General features: G+C 44.1%; 1 protein-coding gene across 1 annotated transcript; it reads right to left on the reverse strand.

The window, feature by feature from the left end:
• Positions 1–9001: 9001 nt before the first annotated feature.
• Positions 9002–16210, reverse strand: MANBAL (mannosidase beta like). Its single transcript, XM_034787846.1, has 3 exons — positions 16095–16210; positions 12204–12401; positions 9002–9420 (listed from the first exon to the last, which is right to left on the reverse strand). The coding sequence occupies exons 2-3, from the start codon at positions 12351–12353 to the stop codon at positions 9313–9315; spliced, it is 258 nt and encodes an 85-aa protein (XP_034643737.1). The 5' UTR covers positions 12354–12401; positions 16095–16210; the 3' UTR covers positions 9002–9312.
• Positions 16211–21857: the final 5647 nt, after the last annotated feature.

Raw genomic sequence — 21857 nt, forward strand, 5'->3', positions numbered from 1 at the left:
AAATTACAGAAAAATATATGTATTCTAATTTATTTCCGTTATCTCCTCCTAGATGTTACTTATAACCAGTAATTGTAGGTGCATACTTTTCAGACAGAAATGTGAGTTGCAAATTGAAACGGCCATTTAACATCCATCTAAACAGTTTTTCATCACTTATTTTTAAGGCCTCTGTCTGACCTGAAGTGCACAGCATCTCTCTTATACACACTACACCTAAGAACCATGCTCTCCCCATGCAGGAGGAGCCTTCAAGGTCAGGAGTGAACTAGAGAGCGTAGATATGTGAGCTTTCTTCACTCATTGTACAAAGTGAGTAAGAGGAAGCCTGCTGAGTAAAGTAGCTGAGCGGAGTCCCGAGCTCTCAATCCATAGCTGTGGATTTACAGTGCATCTATTCTACTCGAGCCAGATTAATTTTTAAGCATCTTGGCAAATTTTAAAGCTTTGGTCGTGTGGATCCAGTTCCTTGGGCTGGTTGTGTTTTGCTCAGTGCAAAGTCCAGACAGCTCTGCACAGATTGTGATGATTATTTAGAGTGTGGTAGTGACGGAGATGCTGGACAGACATTGAGGTAGACAAAGTCCTTGCCCCAAAGAGTTTATACTCTATAACCCTGATCCTACAAAGACTCATGCACATGCTTCACTTTTAGCCCATGAGTAGTTCTATTGAAGCCAAGCTGAGTAGCTGGACTTGTCTACATGGGGAAATTGACTGGAATAGCTTTTGCGGAACATGCTCCACAATTTCTCCGTGTGAACTCTTATTCTGTTCAGTTTCCCCACAGGGACAAGAGCTATGTTTGCAGGCTCAGGGCTTAAAAAGACAAACAAAAGACAAAGGACAAGGGATTACAACACAGAAGCAAAGTGCTCAAGAAGATGGTTGATGTGCAGTTGTTAGTTCCCTTTTTACTTTTGTATATGATATAGAAATAAAACATCCCCCATGACCCTGTACTTCACCTTTATTGGTTTGTTGCTGTCTTGCAGGCGTTGCAGTAGAAATGGGTCTTTAGGAGCAAAGTGAATGATGAGTGTGGGGCAGCCCAGGAAGGGGTAGGATGAAGGGAGGCTATCATAAACTTCAGTGGCATGACAGCCCACTCTGTTCTTTCTAATGTCATTAGCAGTACTTACAGGTGGGAAAGCAGTAAAGGGTCGTTACCTCAACAATGATGTTTCACACGGCAATATCAATTAGAGCTGGTGGAAAATTTTCCAGTGGAACATTTTTCCATCAGAAAATCCTGAATCCACAAAATCAAAATGTTTGTAGGCCTGTCGATTTCACTGACATTTTTTGATGGGAAAGTATGAAAACATTTTGTTTCAATAAGGCCAAACCAGTTCATTTGGTCTTTCCCCTGACACATTACAATAACATATAAACCTCAAAATGATAGTCAAACCTAAACATTTCAATTGGGTCAAAATGAAATATTGCAGCTTGCACAAAAATCAGAGATTCTGATTTTTTCATCCTAATTTGAGACAAAAATCAACTTTAAAAATCTCAGAATTCCCTGTGGGACAGAAGTTTTATTTATTTATTTTGACCAGCTTTAACAGGGCTAGAGAAGAGCAACACCAGAGCCTCAGGAAAATGTTATGGGCCAGATCTGCACCATGTCTGGCTGATTTGCAAACAGTGCAGCTTGGGAGTCCTCTGGTGCTGGAATTGCAGGGTGGCACAATGATGGTGAAGCCAGCCTACGTGACCATCACATCCAGCATCATGGATGTGTCTAGAGTGCATTGAGCTCCAGCAAGCCTCAGACAGCAGAGCCATCCTAGACACAGTTTCTATCAGTATAGGGCTGCTCCGAGTTATGGTAGTGGCTGTGTCAGGGAGCAAGAGAGTGGGTTAAAGCCAATTTCCCTCCCACGTTGGGTACTGTGCCAAATGCAGCACAGGCAGGATATTGCCCCCGAACTATTGTATATTGCTCCTTTGAGCTAGGGATGGGTTGAGGAGACTAGATTCTGGTTCTGTAAACTTGAAACCAGGTGTGGTTTGGATCCATGGCTACTTTAATCTGAACTACAATTTGGGGTGGGGGGAGGGGATATATATATATCATTCCAGCTTTTCCCCATCGCCCTTCTGAACCCAGCACAAGTACCACACATCTGCACGGGTGCATAATCCATGCATCTCCCCACAAGGGTTTTTATCAAGAGACAGACATGTATTTCAGCCACTCAAATCAGTCAGATCCACGGCACCACAGGGAACACAGCCTCAAGGAACTTTCTCTACACAAACCCCAATAGCAACAGTAGATCCTTGCTGCTATAACATCCATCAATTAGTAGATGAGCTGATTAAACAGTTGCCCTCTGAAAGGAGGAGAAATGTGTCCTAACAGGCCCCATACACGTGACCCAGCTCTGTGACTGTACCAGCTCCAGCAAAGAGCACAAATAACAACAGGAAGTTGTCAGCATTGGGACTTGAGTCAGCATTAGTCCAGTCACAGAGTTAGGGAGCAGCTTTGTACTCTAACTGCACAGGTACCTCACATGATTCATTGCATTGGATTTTGCTGGTAGACTGAGGGGTACGTGGTAAGACAGGAGGTTAGAATGGATCTCACAGCAGCTGGAAGCCAGAAGGCAGTAGCAATGTAAGCAGGAGAGAAGCCTGGCCTGGTCTAGGCACAGGACTTGGAGCTAGGAACTCCTGGGTGCTAATTCCCACTTGGACAATGACTCTGCAACTGGGGGCAAATCCTAATTTCGTTCTTTGACAAGGGGGCGGGAGCACAGTAGATGGGATATAGCTTGATTTTACTTAGGCTTTTGACACAGTCCCACATGACATTCTCATAAGCAAACATGGTCTAGATTAAATTACTAAAAGGTGGGTGCCAAACTGGTTGAAAGACTGTACTCAAAGTATTTATCAATGGTTCGCTGTCCAACTAGGTGGGGTCCCACAGGAGTCTGTCCTGGGTTCAGTACCATTCAATATTTTCATTAACGACTTGGATAATGGAGAACATGCTCATAAAACTTGTGGATGCCACGAAGCTGGGAGGATTTGCAGGCACAGTGGAAGACAGACTTAGAATTCAAAATGACTTTGACAACTTGGAGAATTGGTCTGAACGCAGCAAGAAGAAATTCAATAAAGACAAGTGCAAAATGCTATACTCAGGATGGAAAAATCAATTGCACAGCAATAAAACAGGGAGTAACTGGTTAGGTGGCACTACTGCTGAGAAGGATCTGGGGGTCAGAGTGGGTCACAAATTGAATATGAGCCAACAATGTGGTGCAGCAGCGAATATTGTTCTAGGCTGCATTAACAGGAGCGTCGTATGACGACACAGGAGGTAATTGTCCCGCTCTACTTGGCATTGATGAGGTCTCAGCTAGAGTACAATGTTCAATTCTGGGTACACAGTTTAAGAAGAGGTGGACAAATTGGACACAGTCCAGAGGAGAGCAACAAATATGCTAAAAGATTTAGAAAACCTGACCTATGAGAAAAGGTTTAAAAGAACTGGGCATGTTTAGTCTTGAGAAAGAAGATGGGGAGAGGGGGGTCTGATAACAGTTTGTAAATAGGTTAAGGGTTTTTATAAAGAGGACAGTGATCAAATTGTTCTCCATGGCAGCCGAAGGTAAGACACGAAGCAAGCGGCTTAATCTGCAGCAAAGACAATTTCTGTTAGATATTTGGAAAACTATAAGGGTATTTAAGCTCTGGAATAGGCTTCCAAGGGAGGTTGTGGAATTCCCATCTTTGTAGGTTTTTAAGGACAGGTTAGACAAACACCTGTCAAGGATGGTCTAGGTATACTTGGTCCTGCATCAGTGCAGGGACCTGGACTAGAATCAGTGTTTCTCAGCACCGGGTCTGTGAACCAGCATTGGTCCTGTAGATCTCCCTGACAGTTTAGGAAGTCAGCAATCCGGTCCCTGGTATCAAAAAGGTTGAGAAACACTGGTTTAGATGACCTCTCGAGGTCGCTTCCAGCTCTAATTTCTATGATTCTATGAAGTCACTTAGCTTCTCTGTGCCCCAGTTAGTGAAATTGGGGTGCTGATACCCCCTCACAGTGAGGGCATGAGGCTCAATGAGCTATTTGGACAGCACTGTGATAATGGAAAGTGCTAGTGATCATCAGGGCATTTAGGATCAATGGGACTACTTGCGAATTCAAGTACTACTCAGCATGAACAGGGGTGGCAGAATCTGGCTCTCAGAGTAAAGTCTTGGCTAAGCAATAACCGTGAGTTGGAGAATGGTAGTGGGAACATAACAGTTAACATATATTGGATGAGTGGAGACATCAAGAGGGGGAGAGGAGTTAATTAGGATAATGCAAATGCAAGGAAGGTTAAACTAGGAGGAAAGACATGAAACTAGGAGACAAAATGGAGGTGAATATCAGGGAAACTTTGAGCTGGTGGGAGGTATTAGACTGTAAGACAGTCTCCCGAGGGAAGAGCTTGGAGCCCCATTACTTTGGGGACATTTCAGTCTAGATGGTAGTCAAAATATTAGCAATGTACAATAGGGAACGATTCAGCAGTGGCCCCTGGGAGAGACAAGATCACTAACCTGGTCTTTTCCCTGTCTGCTTTCTTATGTCTCCTCATTTCCTCATGCGTATCACCTCCAGGCCTAGCACATCCCAGCATTTGAATCTTATTTTTACATTCCTAGCAGCAGAAATGTAGGCTGGGAAATAATCCCAGGCCATACCTTTTGATTGGGGAAGGGGGCGGATCTGGGCAGACATGAGTCTTCTTCAAAGATGGCCCGAGGCAGTTCATTTCCTATCAGTGGGGAACCTCACCAGGGTGTATCTGAGGCGAACAGAAGTGTGTGCATTAGAATGAAAGTAAATTAGGTCTGAATAAGATTAATAGGGATTTAATTGAACTGTGTGAACAGAGACTTCGGTCATGAGCTACTTATTAGCCAGCCTCAAGGGATTGTGCTACTTGTACTGGAGAAGTACAAGGATGTATTGTTTGTGTAATACCTGCGTTCAAAGGGACACCAACCACTGTAGCTCTAAAATGAGGGGAGGAAGCTAGGATGGATTTGCTCTAATACAACCAACTGGCAAATTAAAAACAATCCCAACTCACAAATGTATTTCTACAAAACACAGACCTGCCCGATGGAGTGAAAGGAACTCAGCAACCACAATTAACTGAGGGCATCTAGCTCCTACTTCCTGGGCTTTGGGCTCCCTGGACACTCTGGTGCTGACTAGGCTCTGCGCAGAGATCGATATTTGGATTCAGGCGTTTGGACCAATATTCCTATCAGAAGCCAGGCTCTAAAAGTTTCCTTTAAATAAAACAACAGTGACTTAGTCAGGTCTTCAGCCCTCTTTGGGAGGGTAATGACAAACCCACCACAAGGAAAGACTTCACCGATTAAAGGATTTACCACAGAAATGCAGTTGTTCTTTGTACCCTCTCTCTTAGCTTTTCTGCTGAGGGTTTGAGAGGTGATGGTCACCAGAACCTTGGCTGAACTACCTATTTCCATCCAACTCAATGAACTGCCATCAGACAGGACTATACTTCAGCCACTATTAAACTGGTCTAGATTCAAACCAGGGACCTAGAGGCAAAAATCCCCATTATCAATCTACTGAGCCATCCGATCCCAGTCAGTATCATTAACAAGCAGTGTTTTAATCATTACTACACCTTCCCTAGAGCTCTCAGAGCAAAAATATCCCATGAGACACAAATTAATTTAGTCATGGTATCGTTTCCTTTCTCGGGGGGGATGTATATTAAAGGACCGTTTGCCATCTTTCAAAAGGAGTCAAACACAAACATCTACAGTACCTTACAGTATCAATTAACTAATTCCTTACAGGTGAGGGGATCTTAGCAGTTTTTTTCTAACAGTCAGACTATTCTTATGACTAACATTATTTATGCCCTTATCCACTCACTCCCAAATCAGTGGCTATTTTCACACTGAATGCTCAAGGGGAGGCAGCAAAGTTTAAAAAGTCTGTCACTGCATTTTCCCCAGTTATCTTTATTACATACACATTTCAAGAGAAGTTAAAATACAATACATATTGTGACAGGTTTCAGAGTGGTAGCCGTATTAGTCTGTATCAGCAAAAAGAACGAGGAGTCCTTGTGGCACCTTAGAGACTAACAAATTTATTTGAGCATAAGCTTTCATGGGCTAAAACCCACTTCATCGGATACATGCAGTGGAATAGATCTACCAATGTGATATATACCATCATGTGCCAGCAATGCCCCTCTGCCATGTACATTGGCCAAACCGGACAGTCTCTACACAAAAGAATAAACGAACACAAATCAGACGTCAAGAATTATAACATTCAAAAACCAGTTGGAAAACACTTCAACTTCCCTGATCACTCAATTACAGACCTCAAAGTCGCAATACTTCAACAAAAAAACTTCAGAAATAGACTCCAAAGGGCAACTGCAGAACTGGAATTAATTTGCAAACTGGACACCATTAAATTAGGCTTGAATAAAGACTGGGAGTGGATGGGTCATTACACAAAGTAAAACCTATTTCCCCATGCTAATTCCCTCCCTCCCCCCCCGTTACTCACACCTTCTTGTCAACTGTTGGAAACGGGTCATCCTGATTATCACTACAAGTTTTTTTCTCCTGCTGATAATAGCCCACCTTCATTGATTACTCTTTTTATAGTTAGTATGGCAACACCCATTTTTTCATGTCCTCTGTGTATATATATCTTCCTACTGTATTTTCCACTGCATGCATCCGATGAAGTGGGCTTTAGCCCACGAAAGCTTATGCTCAAATAAATTTGGTAGTCTCTAAGGTTCCACAAGTACTCCTCGTTCTTAATACATATTGTATTACTCATCTGTGAGTAGAGACTATATGTTTAGCTAATCAGAGGGCTGAACTACGTTACCCTAAGGAATAGACTGGAACCTCATCTATTTTTAAAAAACAACAAACTAAATCAGGGCTCAGCAACCTTTCAGAAGTGGTGTGCCGAGTCTTCATTTATTCACTCTAATTTAAGGTTTTGCGTGCCAGTAATATATTTTAACCTTTTTAGAAGGTCTCTTTCTAGAAGTCTATAATATAGAACTAAACTATTGGTGTATGTAAAGTAAATAAGGTTTTTAAAATGTTTAAGAAACGTCATTTAAAATTAAATTAAAATGCAGAGTTCCCCAGCCTGGTGGCCAGGCCCCAGGCAGCGTGAGTGTCACTGAAAATCAGCTCGCGTGACCAGTAAAATTCTGACTGGCAATTTCATTTCAAGGCAATGCCTGTACAATCCCCATTAACTAGCATGTCTATTTAGGCTGCAACACAGCCCCTGCCTTTCCAGCAATATGCATGTTACCACAAAATACTTTGTGCTTCTGTTATAACAAATCAAAAACCCCATCAAATCACAAGGAGAGGGACTGCTTCACTGGGCTAGGACACATGACAAGTGCTGATCTGTCCTCATTTAAAAAAAAATGGCAAAACTTAACTGCACCTGTACTGGGACAGCAACAATTATTTTCATTCCCTTGGAGTCTCTGGATAGGAATATGGAGCATACCAAGGAACTCCTGGCCTACAAAGAGCAGTGTTCTCTATCATCTGTTTCATAACATTTTTTTGCTGCATCGAGAGATCATTCTAGCTATGGATTTGGGGTAGAGGGTGGGTGGGGACTTCTTTTGTCTATTAGTGTTTCATTCGGTACTCTGTTGAAAATTGTCTTTAGAACAAATAAAGAGTGAATTCACAGAGGGATTCTCCATGTCACATTTTAACCACCACTAATGTGCTTCCAGCAACCAATGCCAGTGACATGCTGTGTAAGCAGGGAGACAGAGCATCTGGGACAGTACCTACAGCACAGTTAAGAAGCCATCAGAAGTTTGAGTCAGACCCCTTTGAGGCCAAAAAACCCCAGAAACACAAAAAGGAACAGGCGGTTCAGTCTCTCTCCTCAGCAGTGGTAATTTGTAGAAGTGCAAACATATTGTTTTGCTTATGTTGTAGAACAAATGCAGTGTAATATCTGATACCCACTGACAGGCATCAGTCCTGCAACTGGATCCATCCTGTGTCCAATAACATCAGAGAGATGCATCAGAGTGGCAGGGATCTGTCCATGTGGCTCTGAATGCAGGACTGGAGCAGTAATCAATAGAACACTTTCCTTCAAAGCAGATCCTAGTGCTGCTCTGAATTCTGAGGGCATTTAAGCAGCGGTTCTCATACTAATGACTCGCTAGTGATCAAACAAGCGGACATGTGAGCTATCATCAGGAGGTAGTGCTGCCCTATTGAGGCTCTGCCACTTTATCACCATGTATGTTTCCAATCTTTTCTAGCCAAATTTAAATCTAACATTAGGTCTCTGGCCTCAAAGTGAGAGCCTGAAGGTGCCTGGCTATACAGCAACAGACATGATCATCTCTGCGGTGTTTCATAGCGAGCTTATTGTCCCGTGGATTTTGCATAGTCTCCCAGGGCAGGATAATAGTTAACTTCAGAAGATGTTCAGTGAGAGGAGACACAGGATACCATGCTAGGCAAAGCTGCATGCACACCCAAAATTTGCCTAAGAGCACTATAGATGGGAGGACTGATAGAATGATTTCCATGCTTTGTTAGCAGCAGAACGTGGTACACAGAGTTCTGTTTGTTGCGGGCAGACAGTTTGCAATACTCCTAACCTCTCTGCTGCCGCTTCCTATAATGGAACATCTCCGTATTTTTAAGAGCCCAGTAATCACTTAGTCCTTGCATTTTTTCAGCCCCTCTGACCACAAAAAGTTTTGAAATTTCCATATTTCTTTCAGGCTGGAAGCAGAGAAGAAAAGTGTTTACATGACTAGAGTGGCTGAAGAAAGCAGTCACAGAGTGCTGGCAATATAGGGGCAGGTGAAAGCCCTGAGCTGGGCAAGTCTGGACTCGGGGTAGTTATTACGTACGGAGAATATTTTTTTAAAAAACGTAACAAAGCCATTACTACTAAGGCATAAAATGCAGTGATGTATTTTAGATGTAACAACAATACAAGTGAATACAAAGCTGGGTAGCGTGATGTCCTTAATCCATTTGAACCATCTGTCTTTAAAAGAATGACTTAGAAAAAGGTATCCTCAGGGGCACAACACATGCCCCCCATTCCATGCGTCACTTCACATCCCAGCCAGCATGGAGGAGATGCAAGTGTAAGCTTTCCCTCCCCATCGGAGGTGAGATGATCCATGCTGACTAGGACAGTTAAATTAACCATCTGGCTGTGTGCAGTCCTTTAAGGCTCCTTTACAAGGCCTTTTATCTCTTCTTCTTGGTTTCCTTCTTGGGTTTCTTGCTCAGCTGCGGAGCAGCCACCTTCGGCTTCTTCACCACCTCTGAACTTTTAAACTCAAAATTGTCAGAGTCCTACAACAGTCAATTAAGAAAGGAACAGTCAGTAATGTTTTCAGGCATGAGATTTGTATTTCACATCTCATCCCAGTTCAGAATCTGAGTGTCTATACCAAAAGGAGCAAGCAACTAATACAAGGCCTTGTCAACACACACATCGCACCCGTTGGTTTAAACCTGGTCATATTGTTTGAAACATGCAATCTGTAAATTACTGATGCAAGCTAACCCCATGTTATCCAGATTTAATTTGATTTAGGAGTATCCATCCTGTTTCTTACACTGGTTTAAAACTATGCACTGTTACTGATGCAACTCTGGGTATAGACCAGACCTCAGAAGCCAAGCAGAACCACATTCCGTTACCCAGTGAAGTTGTTACACCCCTTAGGGAAGATTTTGAGAAGGAAGAACAAAAGATAGCTGTGACGGAGGGCAGGAAAGAGAGAAGTGAAATTAAAAAAAATTCCAAATGGGAAGAACAGAAAAAGAATCCTGAAATCAGCTGTACATGTGCTGAAACATTCAACAGGGATTTTGCAAAAGTAAAAACATCATCATGCAGCAGACAACCCCCACTCCTCCAAAAAAATCCCAAACAAACCAGCAGCAGGAATTTAAAGCTCAGAGTTTGTAATCAAGCCCCCAGATCTAGGAGAGAAGTTAGAGACAAAGGTCTCTTCACCTGGACTAAGAAGGATAGCTTAGAGACATCCCAATCTCTTCCTTCAAGGGAGATGATAGATAACATTTCTATTATGGGAAACAAACTCTAGTCATCTTGGAAAAATGCAAGGGAACAGAGCCAGTCTCATCCCAGAAGGCACACACATGCAGATTGCCTCATTTCATTAAATGAGTTTGGATATAAATATTGCTTACGCTTCTACATTTCTATCAATCAATATGTGCCAACTGGAAAAGGACACACAAAAATGGCAGAGAAAGATGTGTTAGTTTTAAGCTTCCAAGAGAGAGTTACAGATAGTGCAGGGGAGGGGAGTAGCTGACAGTATCCTTTTAATCAATGAGCTTAGTTCAAATGTTTCTCAAGTTGCTGTGCTATAACTATTCATATCTGTGTGGCCTTCCAAGGGAGGAGTCTTGGCTGGCTTGTTGAAGGATGTAATCGGTGCATGGGGAGCTGGCAAACAGTGCGGCAATACTGTGGAGAAATAGAGCATTATGCAGTTCCTATTCAGGGACACAGAGTTCACTGCTGCTGTATGATGATCACTGCTGCCTTCTAATGTTCAAAGTAAGGTAGTCTTCAAAGCCTGAAGCCTCCTCAAGTGAGAGAGGCTGTTCTGAATTCTACACAGACTCAAGCAGCTGGTGTAACTCCCGTGACCAGAAGACATCTATTCTTGTTTATTAGCTTGTAAACCGATCATATGGGACTTGTCTGCAGCTTCTCTAAGAGGGCAGAGTATATGTGTGGAAAATTTAACCACAGCATGTGCACACCACAGGATGGTTTCTTAAGCATTACAACTCCCAATCAGTGCCTGGCTTTCAGCTCCCTACGCCAAAGTGTGAGCTCGCCTTATTGTTCACTTTCAAAGTTCAGGCCATTAAACGTTTCCCCCAAACATAACAGGGTCAAGAAAATGAAAGAAACCACATCTCCCCTCAAGCTGCAGCTCGCTCTCACACACACAAACACACCTTGAGCAGGTTCAGCATCTTCCAGCTTAGAAATATATCTATAAATCTGTTAGTCTTTAAGGTGCCACCGGACTCCTTGTTGTTTTTGTGGATACAGACTAACATGGCTACCCCTCTGATACTATCTATAAACAGATTCTTTACATTCAATGCATTATTGCAGCATTCCAGGCTTCAGACACATATTGTGATAAAGATACCCCTCATCTTTTCACAACAAGAATCAGATTTTTCTAAACAAATCTATTGCCAGCTGTAAAGAGAACAAAACTTCCCATGTTAAGTTGTTCCTGTAAATACTGGCCTCCACCCTACACAGCAAGACAAATATAAAATCACTATGTATTGTGGTCTGATTGCCATCAGGAAAAGTTGGTGTAAAGACTAAAGACCCTACAAATACAGGGGTTTCCAAGTGCATTTGAATCTTGTTCTATCAGAATAGCCAGTTGGACTTTGATCACTCCAGTTTAGCCCATGTTTTACATTTTAACTCCATCTCACATTTGCTTTGTGCCCTGTAGTTTACTTATCATCCCCCTCTTGTGCTGACTACAGCCAGCTGGCCTTCCAAATGTCTGCACAGAGGTGGGGGTCGGTTCTGAAAGCTGTATTGCTGGTGCCAACAAACACCAGGAAATTCAGCTGTATCGCATGCAGTGATGCCCTTTATCAAGGATTATGCACAAAGAAGAGCTAACAGTCTCTTGCTGAAAAGGCAGACTCTACTGAGGGTACGCCTTGATTGGCTTCTTGACCAACAGGGTAAAGAATGGACCAGACTCATACTAACATGGCAATGTAGATTTGAGACTGAGGTCAGCCCTTTGTTTGTGTTCTGGAAGAAATTGGGAGCAATGCAGAGGCAAGTACACTTAGCCCGCATGGAAAGTGCTGATCCCTTGTGCTGAAGCTCAGAGAGGCCCTGGCAGGTTCAGCTGTTCCCACCTTCTGTGGCTGGGGAGTGGGTTGCAGTGACGTGGGACTGTTAAGGCAGAAGAGAGGTAAAGGGAACCTCGCAGGAAAGACAGGAAGTGCAATGAACTACAGAATTACTGATCAACCATTAGGTTCTGGCTACCACCACTCGATTGTGCCCACACTTGCTGGTACTGAAGAGAACAACTTACTGTCTTATGGGACTTTGAAATTGGGAGGATTATGGCCAATACACAGATCAGCTGGAAAATGGCTCCAAAAAAGAGCCCATAGCGCAGCACGTTCTCCAGGAATGTGGGCTCTGGGACTTCAGGGGGAGAGAAATCCAGCTCGGCAGCCATGGCAGAAGCGTCTTCCTCCTTCACAAACACTCTCAAGAAGTCTGGTTTCTACAGTGAAATAACAACAGCAGATTGTTTATTTTGAGTCATAGTTTCTAGAATTCGGTCAATTTTATTTGCAGTAAAAAAACAATCTCACAGAATAAATTATGTTGGTGCCTCTAAAGGCATTGTCAGGCTACAGAGCCAATAACAAGGAGGGGACTGAAAGTCACACTTTAGATGCTGTAATCTTTTGCAATCTGCTGACTAGAACAGACTTCCGATGACCAGAATAGCTTGCTTATGGGTGGGAGGAGGCCAAACAAATTGTGATGTTTGTGCTGGCCATACAGTGATGGGGGACAGCAATGAGCAAGTATATATTTACTCCTGAAACTGAACATGTGATAACATAACTGTCTATTGTGGGTTTTTAGCATCTTCTGCTAAAGTATCTACTACAGGCCACCGTCAGAGACAAGCCACTGGTTTAGATGGACCCCAGTTGGATCTGATATGATAATTCCTCTGTTCACAGAAAATATTCATTTTCCCAGGATAATCCATGTTCTATCACCTTGAAGAACAGATGTTGATTTATATTCACTCCCCCACCAAAAAAAAAGTCCATAGCTAAGAAAGGTGACAACTCCACAGAACTGGGACAGGCTAGAGAATTTGTCTTTGCAGTTAGGCAACCGGGTACAGAGGCCTTCAACTCTAGGGAACAAGTTCCAGTGTGACTAGGTTAGGGGTACTAGCTAGCAGGGGGGCAGGGAATAAGATAAGGAGCATTTTGCACCTAAGGCACTGCATCAGATCCAGTCTAGTCCCAGAGCAGGCTGGAAGGTGACCCAAAAGGCCCCCCTCTGTCGTTGCCCCATGGCCTGCATGAGGCCAGTTGGTGGGTCGCAGTCCTGTCAGTTCTTGGTGGGCACATGTCCCATTGCAGGCAGCACTAACTCCCCGGCCCCAAGGGCTGATCAGGCCAGAGCAGGGACTCCCGCTGCGGAGAGCAGCGTGCAGACCCGGAGCTGCCCGCAGCGACGGGACCAGAGCTCCCAGCGACTAGGTCCAAAATGGTGTCAAGCAAGGATGCTCAGAAGTAATTTGTTTCAACTTTCTTATTTTAAAATCTCCACCCAAACCAAGCAAAGTCAGCAGTTCTTAGTGAGGAACAGAGGCAGGGCAAATTTTAAACTTCACTTATTTTGTATCTGACTTTGTTTAAAAAAGAAAAAAAAAAAGTTAGAACTTTTTTTTTTTTTTAAAAGATTGTATTCCCTGCCCTCATCCTTCTCATCAAATTGAAAAATAGCAAAAAGGATTTTTGCTCAAACTTTCAACATACAACAACAACTTTTTTTATTTTTAAACACACTCCCACTAACCCCCACTCATACGTCAACGAACCAAAAATAAATGTGCAAAAATAAACCAAAAAAGGGAACTGATACATACAGTGTGAAAATAGAGAACTCCTAATCTCATACTGCACAAATCTCCCTTCCATTCCTACTTATCTATTTCATATCTCATTGTGGCTTAGGGAAGTTTTCTAAAAATTTCCCCGGGCTGTTAGCAGTATCAGGAGGCCTAGTGTAGAAAGTGTATCAGCTGCCACCACCATTTGAAGCACTGTGCCGTTAGATCTGCTCACAACAGATCTAATTTATACAGTAAAAAAAAAAAAAAAATCCCACCACAGAATAGTTTTCTAATATAGATAGGGCTCCTGCATCTAACATAAAGCCCAAACCTGCAAACATGTACACATACGTTTAATTTTACACACATTAGTACTTCCAAAGGGTCTAAGTTAAATACATGTCTTAAGTCTTTGCAAGATCAGGGCCTTACTGCTGGACAGAACACTTCCAGGCTTTTGTCTTCACTGCAAAAAAAAGTGAGTCTTTACCCCAAGTGTAAAGTCTTTACTTTACACCATGTCTTTACCTCAGTGTAAAATGCTAGTGAAGACAAGGCATAGGTAGTTTTTAATCTCAAAAAGCAAGGCAAGCTAAACACTAGCGGGACATGGGGTTGACTTCAACTAGCTACATCAAGCAGCCACATCAAGGTAAAAACTAGCTGTGCCTTGTCTCATAAGAACGGCCAGACTGGTCAGACCAAAGATCCATCTAGCCCAGTATCCTGTCTTCCGTCATTGGCCAATGCCAGGTGCCCCAGAGGGAATGAACAGAACAGGTAATCATCAAACGATCCATTCCCTGTTGCTCATTCCCAGCTTCTGGCAAACAGAGGCTAGGGACATCATCCCTGCCCATCCTGGCTAATAGCCATTGATGGACCCATCCTCCATGAACTTGTCTCCACTAGGATTTTACATCAAGCTAGCTATCTCAACGTAAAAACACACTATTTTTGCAGAAGCGAAGACATCGGCACAGAGTTGTAACCCTGAAGCTAACTAGTCACAGTAGTGGATACCATGGGCTTAATCTGGCACCCACTGAAGTCAATGGAAGGTATTACAATTGACTTCACTGAGTGCAGGATCAGGCCCTGTGCCCAGTGGTTAAGAGTTTTCAGGATCAGGGCCACAGGTTGTAAGCTCTACAGAGGAGGGAATGAATTTGACTGTTGTTTATAATGTTTATACAGTGCCTAAAACAACAGGGAGGAGGACAATCCCTCATTTGGGGCCTACCACAATATAGCTATACAGCAGCATGCACACCAAAGCCACTAAAAACAATACATCATAAATCCATCTTTGGGTAAAGACAAAGAATGACAGTGTCAGAGCAAAAGGTGAATGTTTCCAGTGATCAGCCAAACTGGCCAGATCTGGGTGTATCTGAAGCTAGTCAGTAGGCCCCTCAATAGAAACAGCCTGAACTTCAAGAGTGCTGGGAGCCAATGGGATTTCAGGGTGTGCTGATCTTCTGAAAATGAGACCACTTCTATTTACAGCTATGGGTTTAGGGGCCTAACTTTAGGTACCCATATTTGACAATTCTGGCCTGGGGCTTTAATGGAAACAGCTGAGCAGCCTTATAGCTGAGTGACATGCTTCACGTTCAGGGTGTCTATTCCCTCTTTGATAAAGTCAGTTAAGAGCACACCTGGTCCCAGGAAGATTATAAAGAAGAAGTGAAGCAAGGGGACTCATTTGGGGAATGTTTTCAATTGTGAGCCATTCACGGGCTGGGCTGGGCAGGAGGATTCCCGTTAACCTGATGAGACTCCTCCTGTCCATAACACACAAAGGGGAGCTATTTTCCACTCCCCCAATCCCTACTTAAAAAAAAAAAAAATCCCTTCCAGATTTAGCTCTGGTGACTCAGACCCCTTCCTTATTCCCTGTTCTCCTGCCAGGCGCAGGGCTCTCCTCTGCACCCCTACCTGCACAAAAACCTTTCTGAGCATCCTGAGTTTGTATCTCACCCTCCCAACTTGTCCTGACCACCCCCCATCCCCACCCCGATCCTCTAATCCCCGTCCCATCCTCTGAGCCCCCCTCATCCCTACGCCAATCCTCTGACCCCCACTCCATCCTCTGAGCCCCCTCATCCCTACCCCGATCCTCTCACCCCCATCCCATCCTCTGAGCCCCCTTAGCCCTACCGCAATTCTCTGACCTCCGTCCCATCCTCTGTGCCCCCCTCATCCCTACCCCAATCCTCTCACCCCCATCCCATCCTCTGAGCCCCCCTCACCCTCACCCCGATCCTCTGACCCCCATCCCATCCTCTGAGCCCCTTCACACTCCCCCTCCACCCCCGCGCCTCTCACCTCCCGCTCCAGCGGCCAGGCCTCGCCGCCCCGGGAAGTGATTCCTCCCAGCGCCGCAGGAAGCGCTTCCTCCCTCCGCTCCCGTAGCAACCAGCTCCGGGCCGGCGTTGCTAGGGCCCTCCCCCACCCCGCTGCGCCGAGGGGGCGGGACAGGGCACATGTGACCCCCCCCCGCGTGCATTGGCATTTACCCGCGTTGTGCCCCCACCCGAGCGCTGGGGCCGCGTGGCGGGAGCGGCGCTGCGCATTGAGCGCACAGAGCCGGGCCGGTTCCACGAGCCGGAGGGCAGGGAGCGGCCCGGCCCATGGCTGCAGGGTGGAGCTGGGCCTAGGTGACAGCGTTCAGAGCAGGAACCGAATTGCCCCCACGCCCTGGGCTCGGACTCAAATGGGGCCCCGATCCTGCAGCCAGCTCCCCGTGTGTGCTAATGCTATTCCAATAGTGGGGTGTTTTCAAATTAGATATTTGAGCATGAGCTCTCCTCACCCTTGTCCTGGCCCTGGAGGTCCAGTGGACTCAGACACTTGCAGGGGTGGCCAAACTGGCTCCTTTAAGTGCGGCTCACAGAGCCCCATCCCACTGCTCCCTACACCTACCAGACTGGGGCAGGGGGAGCTCAGGACTTCTGCCCTGTGAGGATGGGGGGGGGGGTGTCTTGGGGCTTCAGCCCCATGGCAGGCACCTGCTGGGACTCAGGGCTTCAGCAGAAGTGGGGCTGAAGCCCCAAACCCCAGCAGGTGTGTGCCCCACATGGCTGAAGCCCCGAGCCCTGGCAGGTGCACCCGGCTCTCGAGCTTCTGAAGATTATCGTATGTGGCTCGAAGGGTCAATGAGTTTGGCCACCCCTGTACTATGGTAATGGGGACACTAGAGAACCTGAATAGAACAAAGAGTTTAACTTTCTGCTCCATAAATATATTATGCTAAATCTAAGTGGGGTCCTAATTATTCCCCCCCACTCCATTCCCTTCATTTTGGGGTTACCATTTTTTTCTTTCTTCCTACTCCTAATTACTGGTCCCTCCTCTCTCTTCCTTCTCATAGGTTTGCTCAGGCTATTCTGCAGCTGGTGGGGTTGCTGGACTTGGTGGCCATTTGACTGGATAAGCCTGTCCCCTGTAGGTTTATCATCTCAACCGATTGTTCTGCTTCTGCAATCCCTTATCTCACCATCAAAATATTTAGCTGTCATTTAAGTTTATTTCTACTGTTTGCTTCAGTGGCCTCAGGCAATTTATTCCAGATGTGTCTTGTTCTGTATATAATCGGCAACCTGTTTAATGTTACTTTCCTGATTTTCAGAAAGCAGGTGGTTTTGGAAACCCCTTCTAGTCTGGCTCTGTCTTACATCAAACCCTCTCATAATTCTGAATACCCCGGTAAGGTCACTTTGAAGTCCCTTTGCTTCTTCACATTCAAATAGGACCCCTATCTCAAGACTTCTCTTTTAAACCATGCATTCAGCCAGAACGCTCTACCTTGGGGCCAGCTGTGGAGCAGTAACATCTAGAAGGGCATGTTTCCAAATACCAGGTCCAAAATAGGTTTTGATTCTGTTGTCTATTCAACAAACTGTCTAATGAAGCAGTCTTGCACAATGCTGCCCCCTCTATCTGCATGTTCCTCTCAAAATTGGTGCAATTGTTATTTAAATAGATATGAATAATTAACAGAGGCCACCCTGCCATCTATGATCAATCATCTGGCTTTTCCGTTTTCACAGGCTTCTTTTTACCTGTAATTTTCCTGCGCTTGTCTCCTTGAAGTGCTTAGGCACAACAATGACGAATTGCACTTCAGTCTGTGCTGTGTTCAAGGAATCTCTCTGTCATTTAGCTACCCCGATTCAGGGCCCAATCATGAAAGGTAAGATGATCTACAAAGAAAAAAAAATACTTTCCCCCTTCTTTGTCATGTATAAAAAGTCTGGAAGGTTTTTCTTTTCCTCCCTACTTTTTACCTTAGAAATATCAGTAATGTCAAACCTAGTTTTCCTTTTTTTTTTTTTTTCTCTGAGAACTCACTGACTATCCTAAATGGGTGTGGGGAGTTTTCTCAGCCCTGTGAAGGGTCAGACAACTGATACATGGATTTTCTGACTGCTTATCAAGTGTGTGAGTTCAATAGGTGTTAGTAAAAACAGGCGAATAAAAATCACTTCCTCCCTCATTTAACAGGTTTCACTTATTTGGTACCTGAGATGTCATAGTCCTACTAATTCTCTGGTTTTCCATAGAGACATCCATGTTAAAAAGGGTATACAGGACCTGGATGTCTAATGTGAAAAACATTCATGAAAAAAAGCCCATCTTAGAAACGATTCAGGGAACTGACATCACCCATAGCTGCTTACATTTAAGGTTGAGCTTGGGGAAGGCCGTGAGATCTGCCACTAGTGGCCCAAAACACTGAATTAAAAAAATAGTCTCAGGGACTAAAAAATCCTTTTACCAATAATTCTGTGGAAATGGACATCAGGGGAGATCCTGCCAGCCTGGCAAAGGCGGCCAGATGACATTCCTGACAGAGAAAAGACTCAGGGTCAGGTTGTTAGCTGGTGTAAAGCTAACTAATCTATTGAATTCAATGGAGCTCTGCAGATTTACACCATCTGAGAATCTGGCCCTCAGAATCAGAAGTTTCTGGCTAAAGGGGGCAAAATACACTATTGTGTGCTTATGTTCAGCCTGATACAAACAGGTATTACAGGCGAAAGGTCTTTTTTCAAAAAAAGAATTCAATTAGATGTTTTGAAATATCAAATGGAAGTCAACGTGGCTTAGAAAAACAAAGACTTTACCTTTCCAGGTCTTGCATTTATAACAATAATCCACACTCTGGATTTATATAATCCCTTTCATCCAAGGATTTGAAAGCCCTATAAAAACTAAAATTCACACCTAGATGATTATCCCAATTCTACCAATGGAGAAACTCAGGCACAGGAACTTGTTTATTCAAGGCCTAAATCCCATTTTTAAAAGTGAGTTATGCCCATAGGACCCTAAATCTCATTAAAAGTCAGTAGGATTTAGGCTCCTCAATACCTAAGGGCCAGCTCCTCAAAGATATTTAGGAACCTGACTCCCCACTGATTTCAATTGGTAGTTAGATGCCTAAATACCTTTGATTGAGGATCTGGGCCTAAGTCACTTTTGGAAATAGGATTTAGGCTCCTAAATTCACTTAGGTACTTTTGAAAACTTTAACCTGGATCTCCTGCTCTAAAAATTTCCACGGGATCTCCATGTTTCTATATCAACTTAATACCATCAGAGCTCTGTCTGGTAATAGCATTTCAGATGCCTGTAGAGTGAGATCTCTGAGCAGAGGCACCTATATACAGCTTCCATGCTTTGTACTTAGGTCCGCTTCTACTCCCCCAGGCATTTTGCCATGCAAAATATCAAGACAACAGCTGCAGGTTTTGGAAAGGCCCCATCCACTCTGTAAAGTAACAGCCTGACAACCACCAAACACTTCAATAGAAACCCAAACATTGAATAGGCAGGTGGTGCTACTGGGTAGGATTGGGAGCAGCTTGCATAGCATGATACCTGCCACCATTATACATAACCACCTATTGAAGTGTATTTTAAAAATATAGAAAAAGGGCATTTATCAGATTGAATATACTGTGTGAATGATGGCTTAGCAAAGCCATGGGAGATTTGAGAGGATTCCCTGTCCATAAGATGACTTTTGCTTTTCAGATGCTTTTCAGACACTTAAATAGCACCTTTCATCTGAGGCTCTTAAAGCACTTTCCAAAGGTGGGTAATTCAGATCCACATTTTTACAGATGGGGAAACTGAGGCACGAAGCAGTTATGCCAACATCTTAAAAAACAGCCTGTGATTTGGGATGGGGCTCCATTTCTGATTCCCAAGCCTGAGACTTTTGGGGCCTGATTTTTAAACGGGCTGAGTACCCATAGCTCCCGTTGACTTTCAGTTTGTATATGAGGTTGTCAGTGCCTCTGAAAACCAGGATCCGAGGCCTTTCAATCTGGGTTCCCAAAATCTGAGGAACACAAAATCAGAGGCCAGTTTTGAAAACATGGGCAAGGTTACAGAGAAAGAGGAACTCAGATCTCCTAGCTCCCAGTCTAGTGTTGGAATGTGACCGGTCAGCTTTTTGGAAAATTATCTCTCAAAATTGCAAGAAAATGAAGAGTTAAGTACAATTCTTGATCATCTGGGAAGCATTTCCAAGACCTGAAGTTTCTCTCCTTCCCTGAGGAGGAGAGGATACATGCAATGAGTCAGTTTGAGAGGCTGAAATACAGAACTGACTGTAGAATAGTGACATCTGCTGGCCAATGCTGGGGGCATTTCCCCTCTGCTGGCGAAACATTTCTATGGTTCTCTCAGAAAACAAACAGAAACAGACAGGCACAAGTGCTAAAAATGGCATCTTGCTCACACTGCCACGTCAGGGCTCCTGCCAGATTCACATCATGCAGGCTGGTGCCACTTGCTCTATTGTAGTCTAAGTGAAATGTTAACGTGTGAAGATTAAGCAGGCTTTTCAAACAGGCTTTTAAATGTATGGGACAGTCCTTCATTTTGCTAGCACATTCTTTTACTTTTTGCATGCCACCAGTTTAATCCATCTGTTTTTAATCTGATACGTTGCTTCACATTCATGCTTCCAAATGCAAAGTATTTGGCCAAGAGCTGGGCTGCTTCTCTTCCATGGGGATCCTTTTCTAAGGAGATTATTTTGATAAATATTTGTATTCAGTGTGCTTCAGCCCCAAAGTCCTCAAGGGAAATATATTGGTGTTCTAAGCAACAAATCTGGAGAATCCAAGAATCCACAGCATCAAATCCTGGCCCTTTATCCTTCCAAAGTAGAGAAACTGAGTCCCGTACAATTTACCAAGGAAATTTTTTTTTAAATTAAAAAGAAGACATCCTGCTTGCTGTGTTTAGACATTACAGATTCTGTGGCTCCTCTGGAAGAGCAGGGAGTGGTTCCCAACGGCCCTTGCCAATATTTCTTTTTGCTCCTTTTGTTCTTGTGTGCTGGGTTGTTGCCAGGTCCCCCCACATCTTCTCTCTCTCTCTCACACACACACACACCCCCACACACACACCCCCCCAAGAAGTGCCGCATTGCTACATTCCAATGGCTTGTGAAGAACTTTGGGCTCCCTTGGATTAAAGGTACTATATAAATACCAATTCATTAGAAATATTATTAAATTCTTGATGATGTGCAATAGCTCTACCATTTGTAGTCGCATGTAAGATGAGAAATGTATGCTAAAATAGGTCTCCCAGTCAGCTTAATCGGCGCTGTTTAGGCTAACAAGTCAGTTGTGGTAACCTAATTGCCTCACTAACTGATGAAAAGAAAACCACATGGGGTTTGGAAAGTCCTGAGGTGCTGCATAGCGGGTCATGGGGACCAGAGGACACATGAGCCAACAGCCATGCTCAGGAAAGCTTTGGGGAGACTGGAGAAAAGGCTAGGACAGCTGGAGATCGCAACGAAGTCCAGGGAAGGTTTTTCTGACCTTTTAGCTAAATACCCAATAGAGTTAGTTCCAACATCACTAAGTGGGGGGGGGTGTCCATCTAACATGCAGGTGAGCTAATCTGGGAGTCTATATGGTATATAGGGAGTGGACAGCAACTATTTTTTAAAACATGGAATGAAGGATGTAGGCGACAAGGCTAAGAGGAAATCAATATCTAGGGAATTGCATCAGGATTTTCGGGCTCTGCCCTTTGTCAATGAAGGACTGGAAATAG

The sequence above is a fragment of the Trachemys scripta genome, chromosome 12 (genome assembly GCF_013100865.1).
Source record: "Trachemys scripta elegans isolate TJP31775 chromosome 12, CAS_Tse_1.0, whole genome shotgun sequence".
NCBI lineage: Eukaryota > Metazoa > Chordata > Testudines > Emydidae > Trachemys > Trachemys scripta.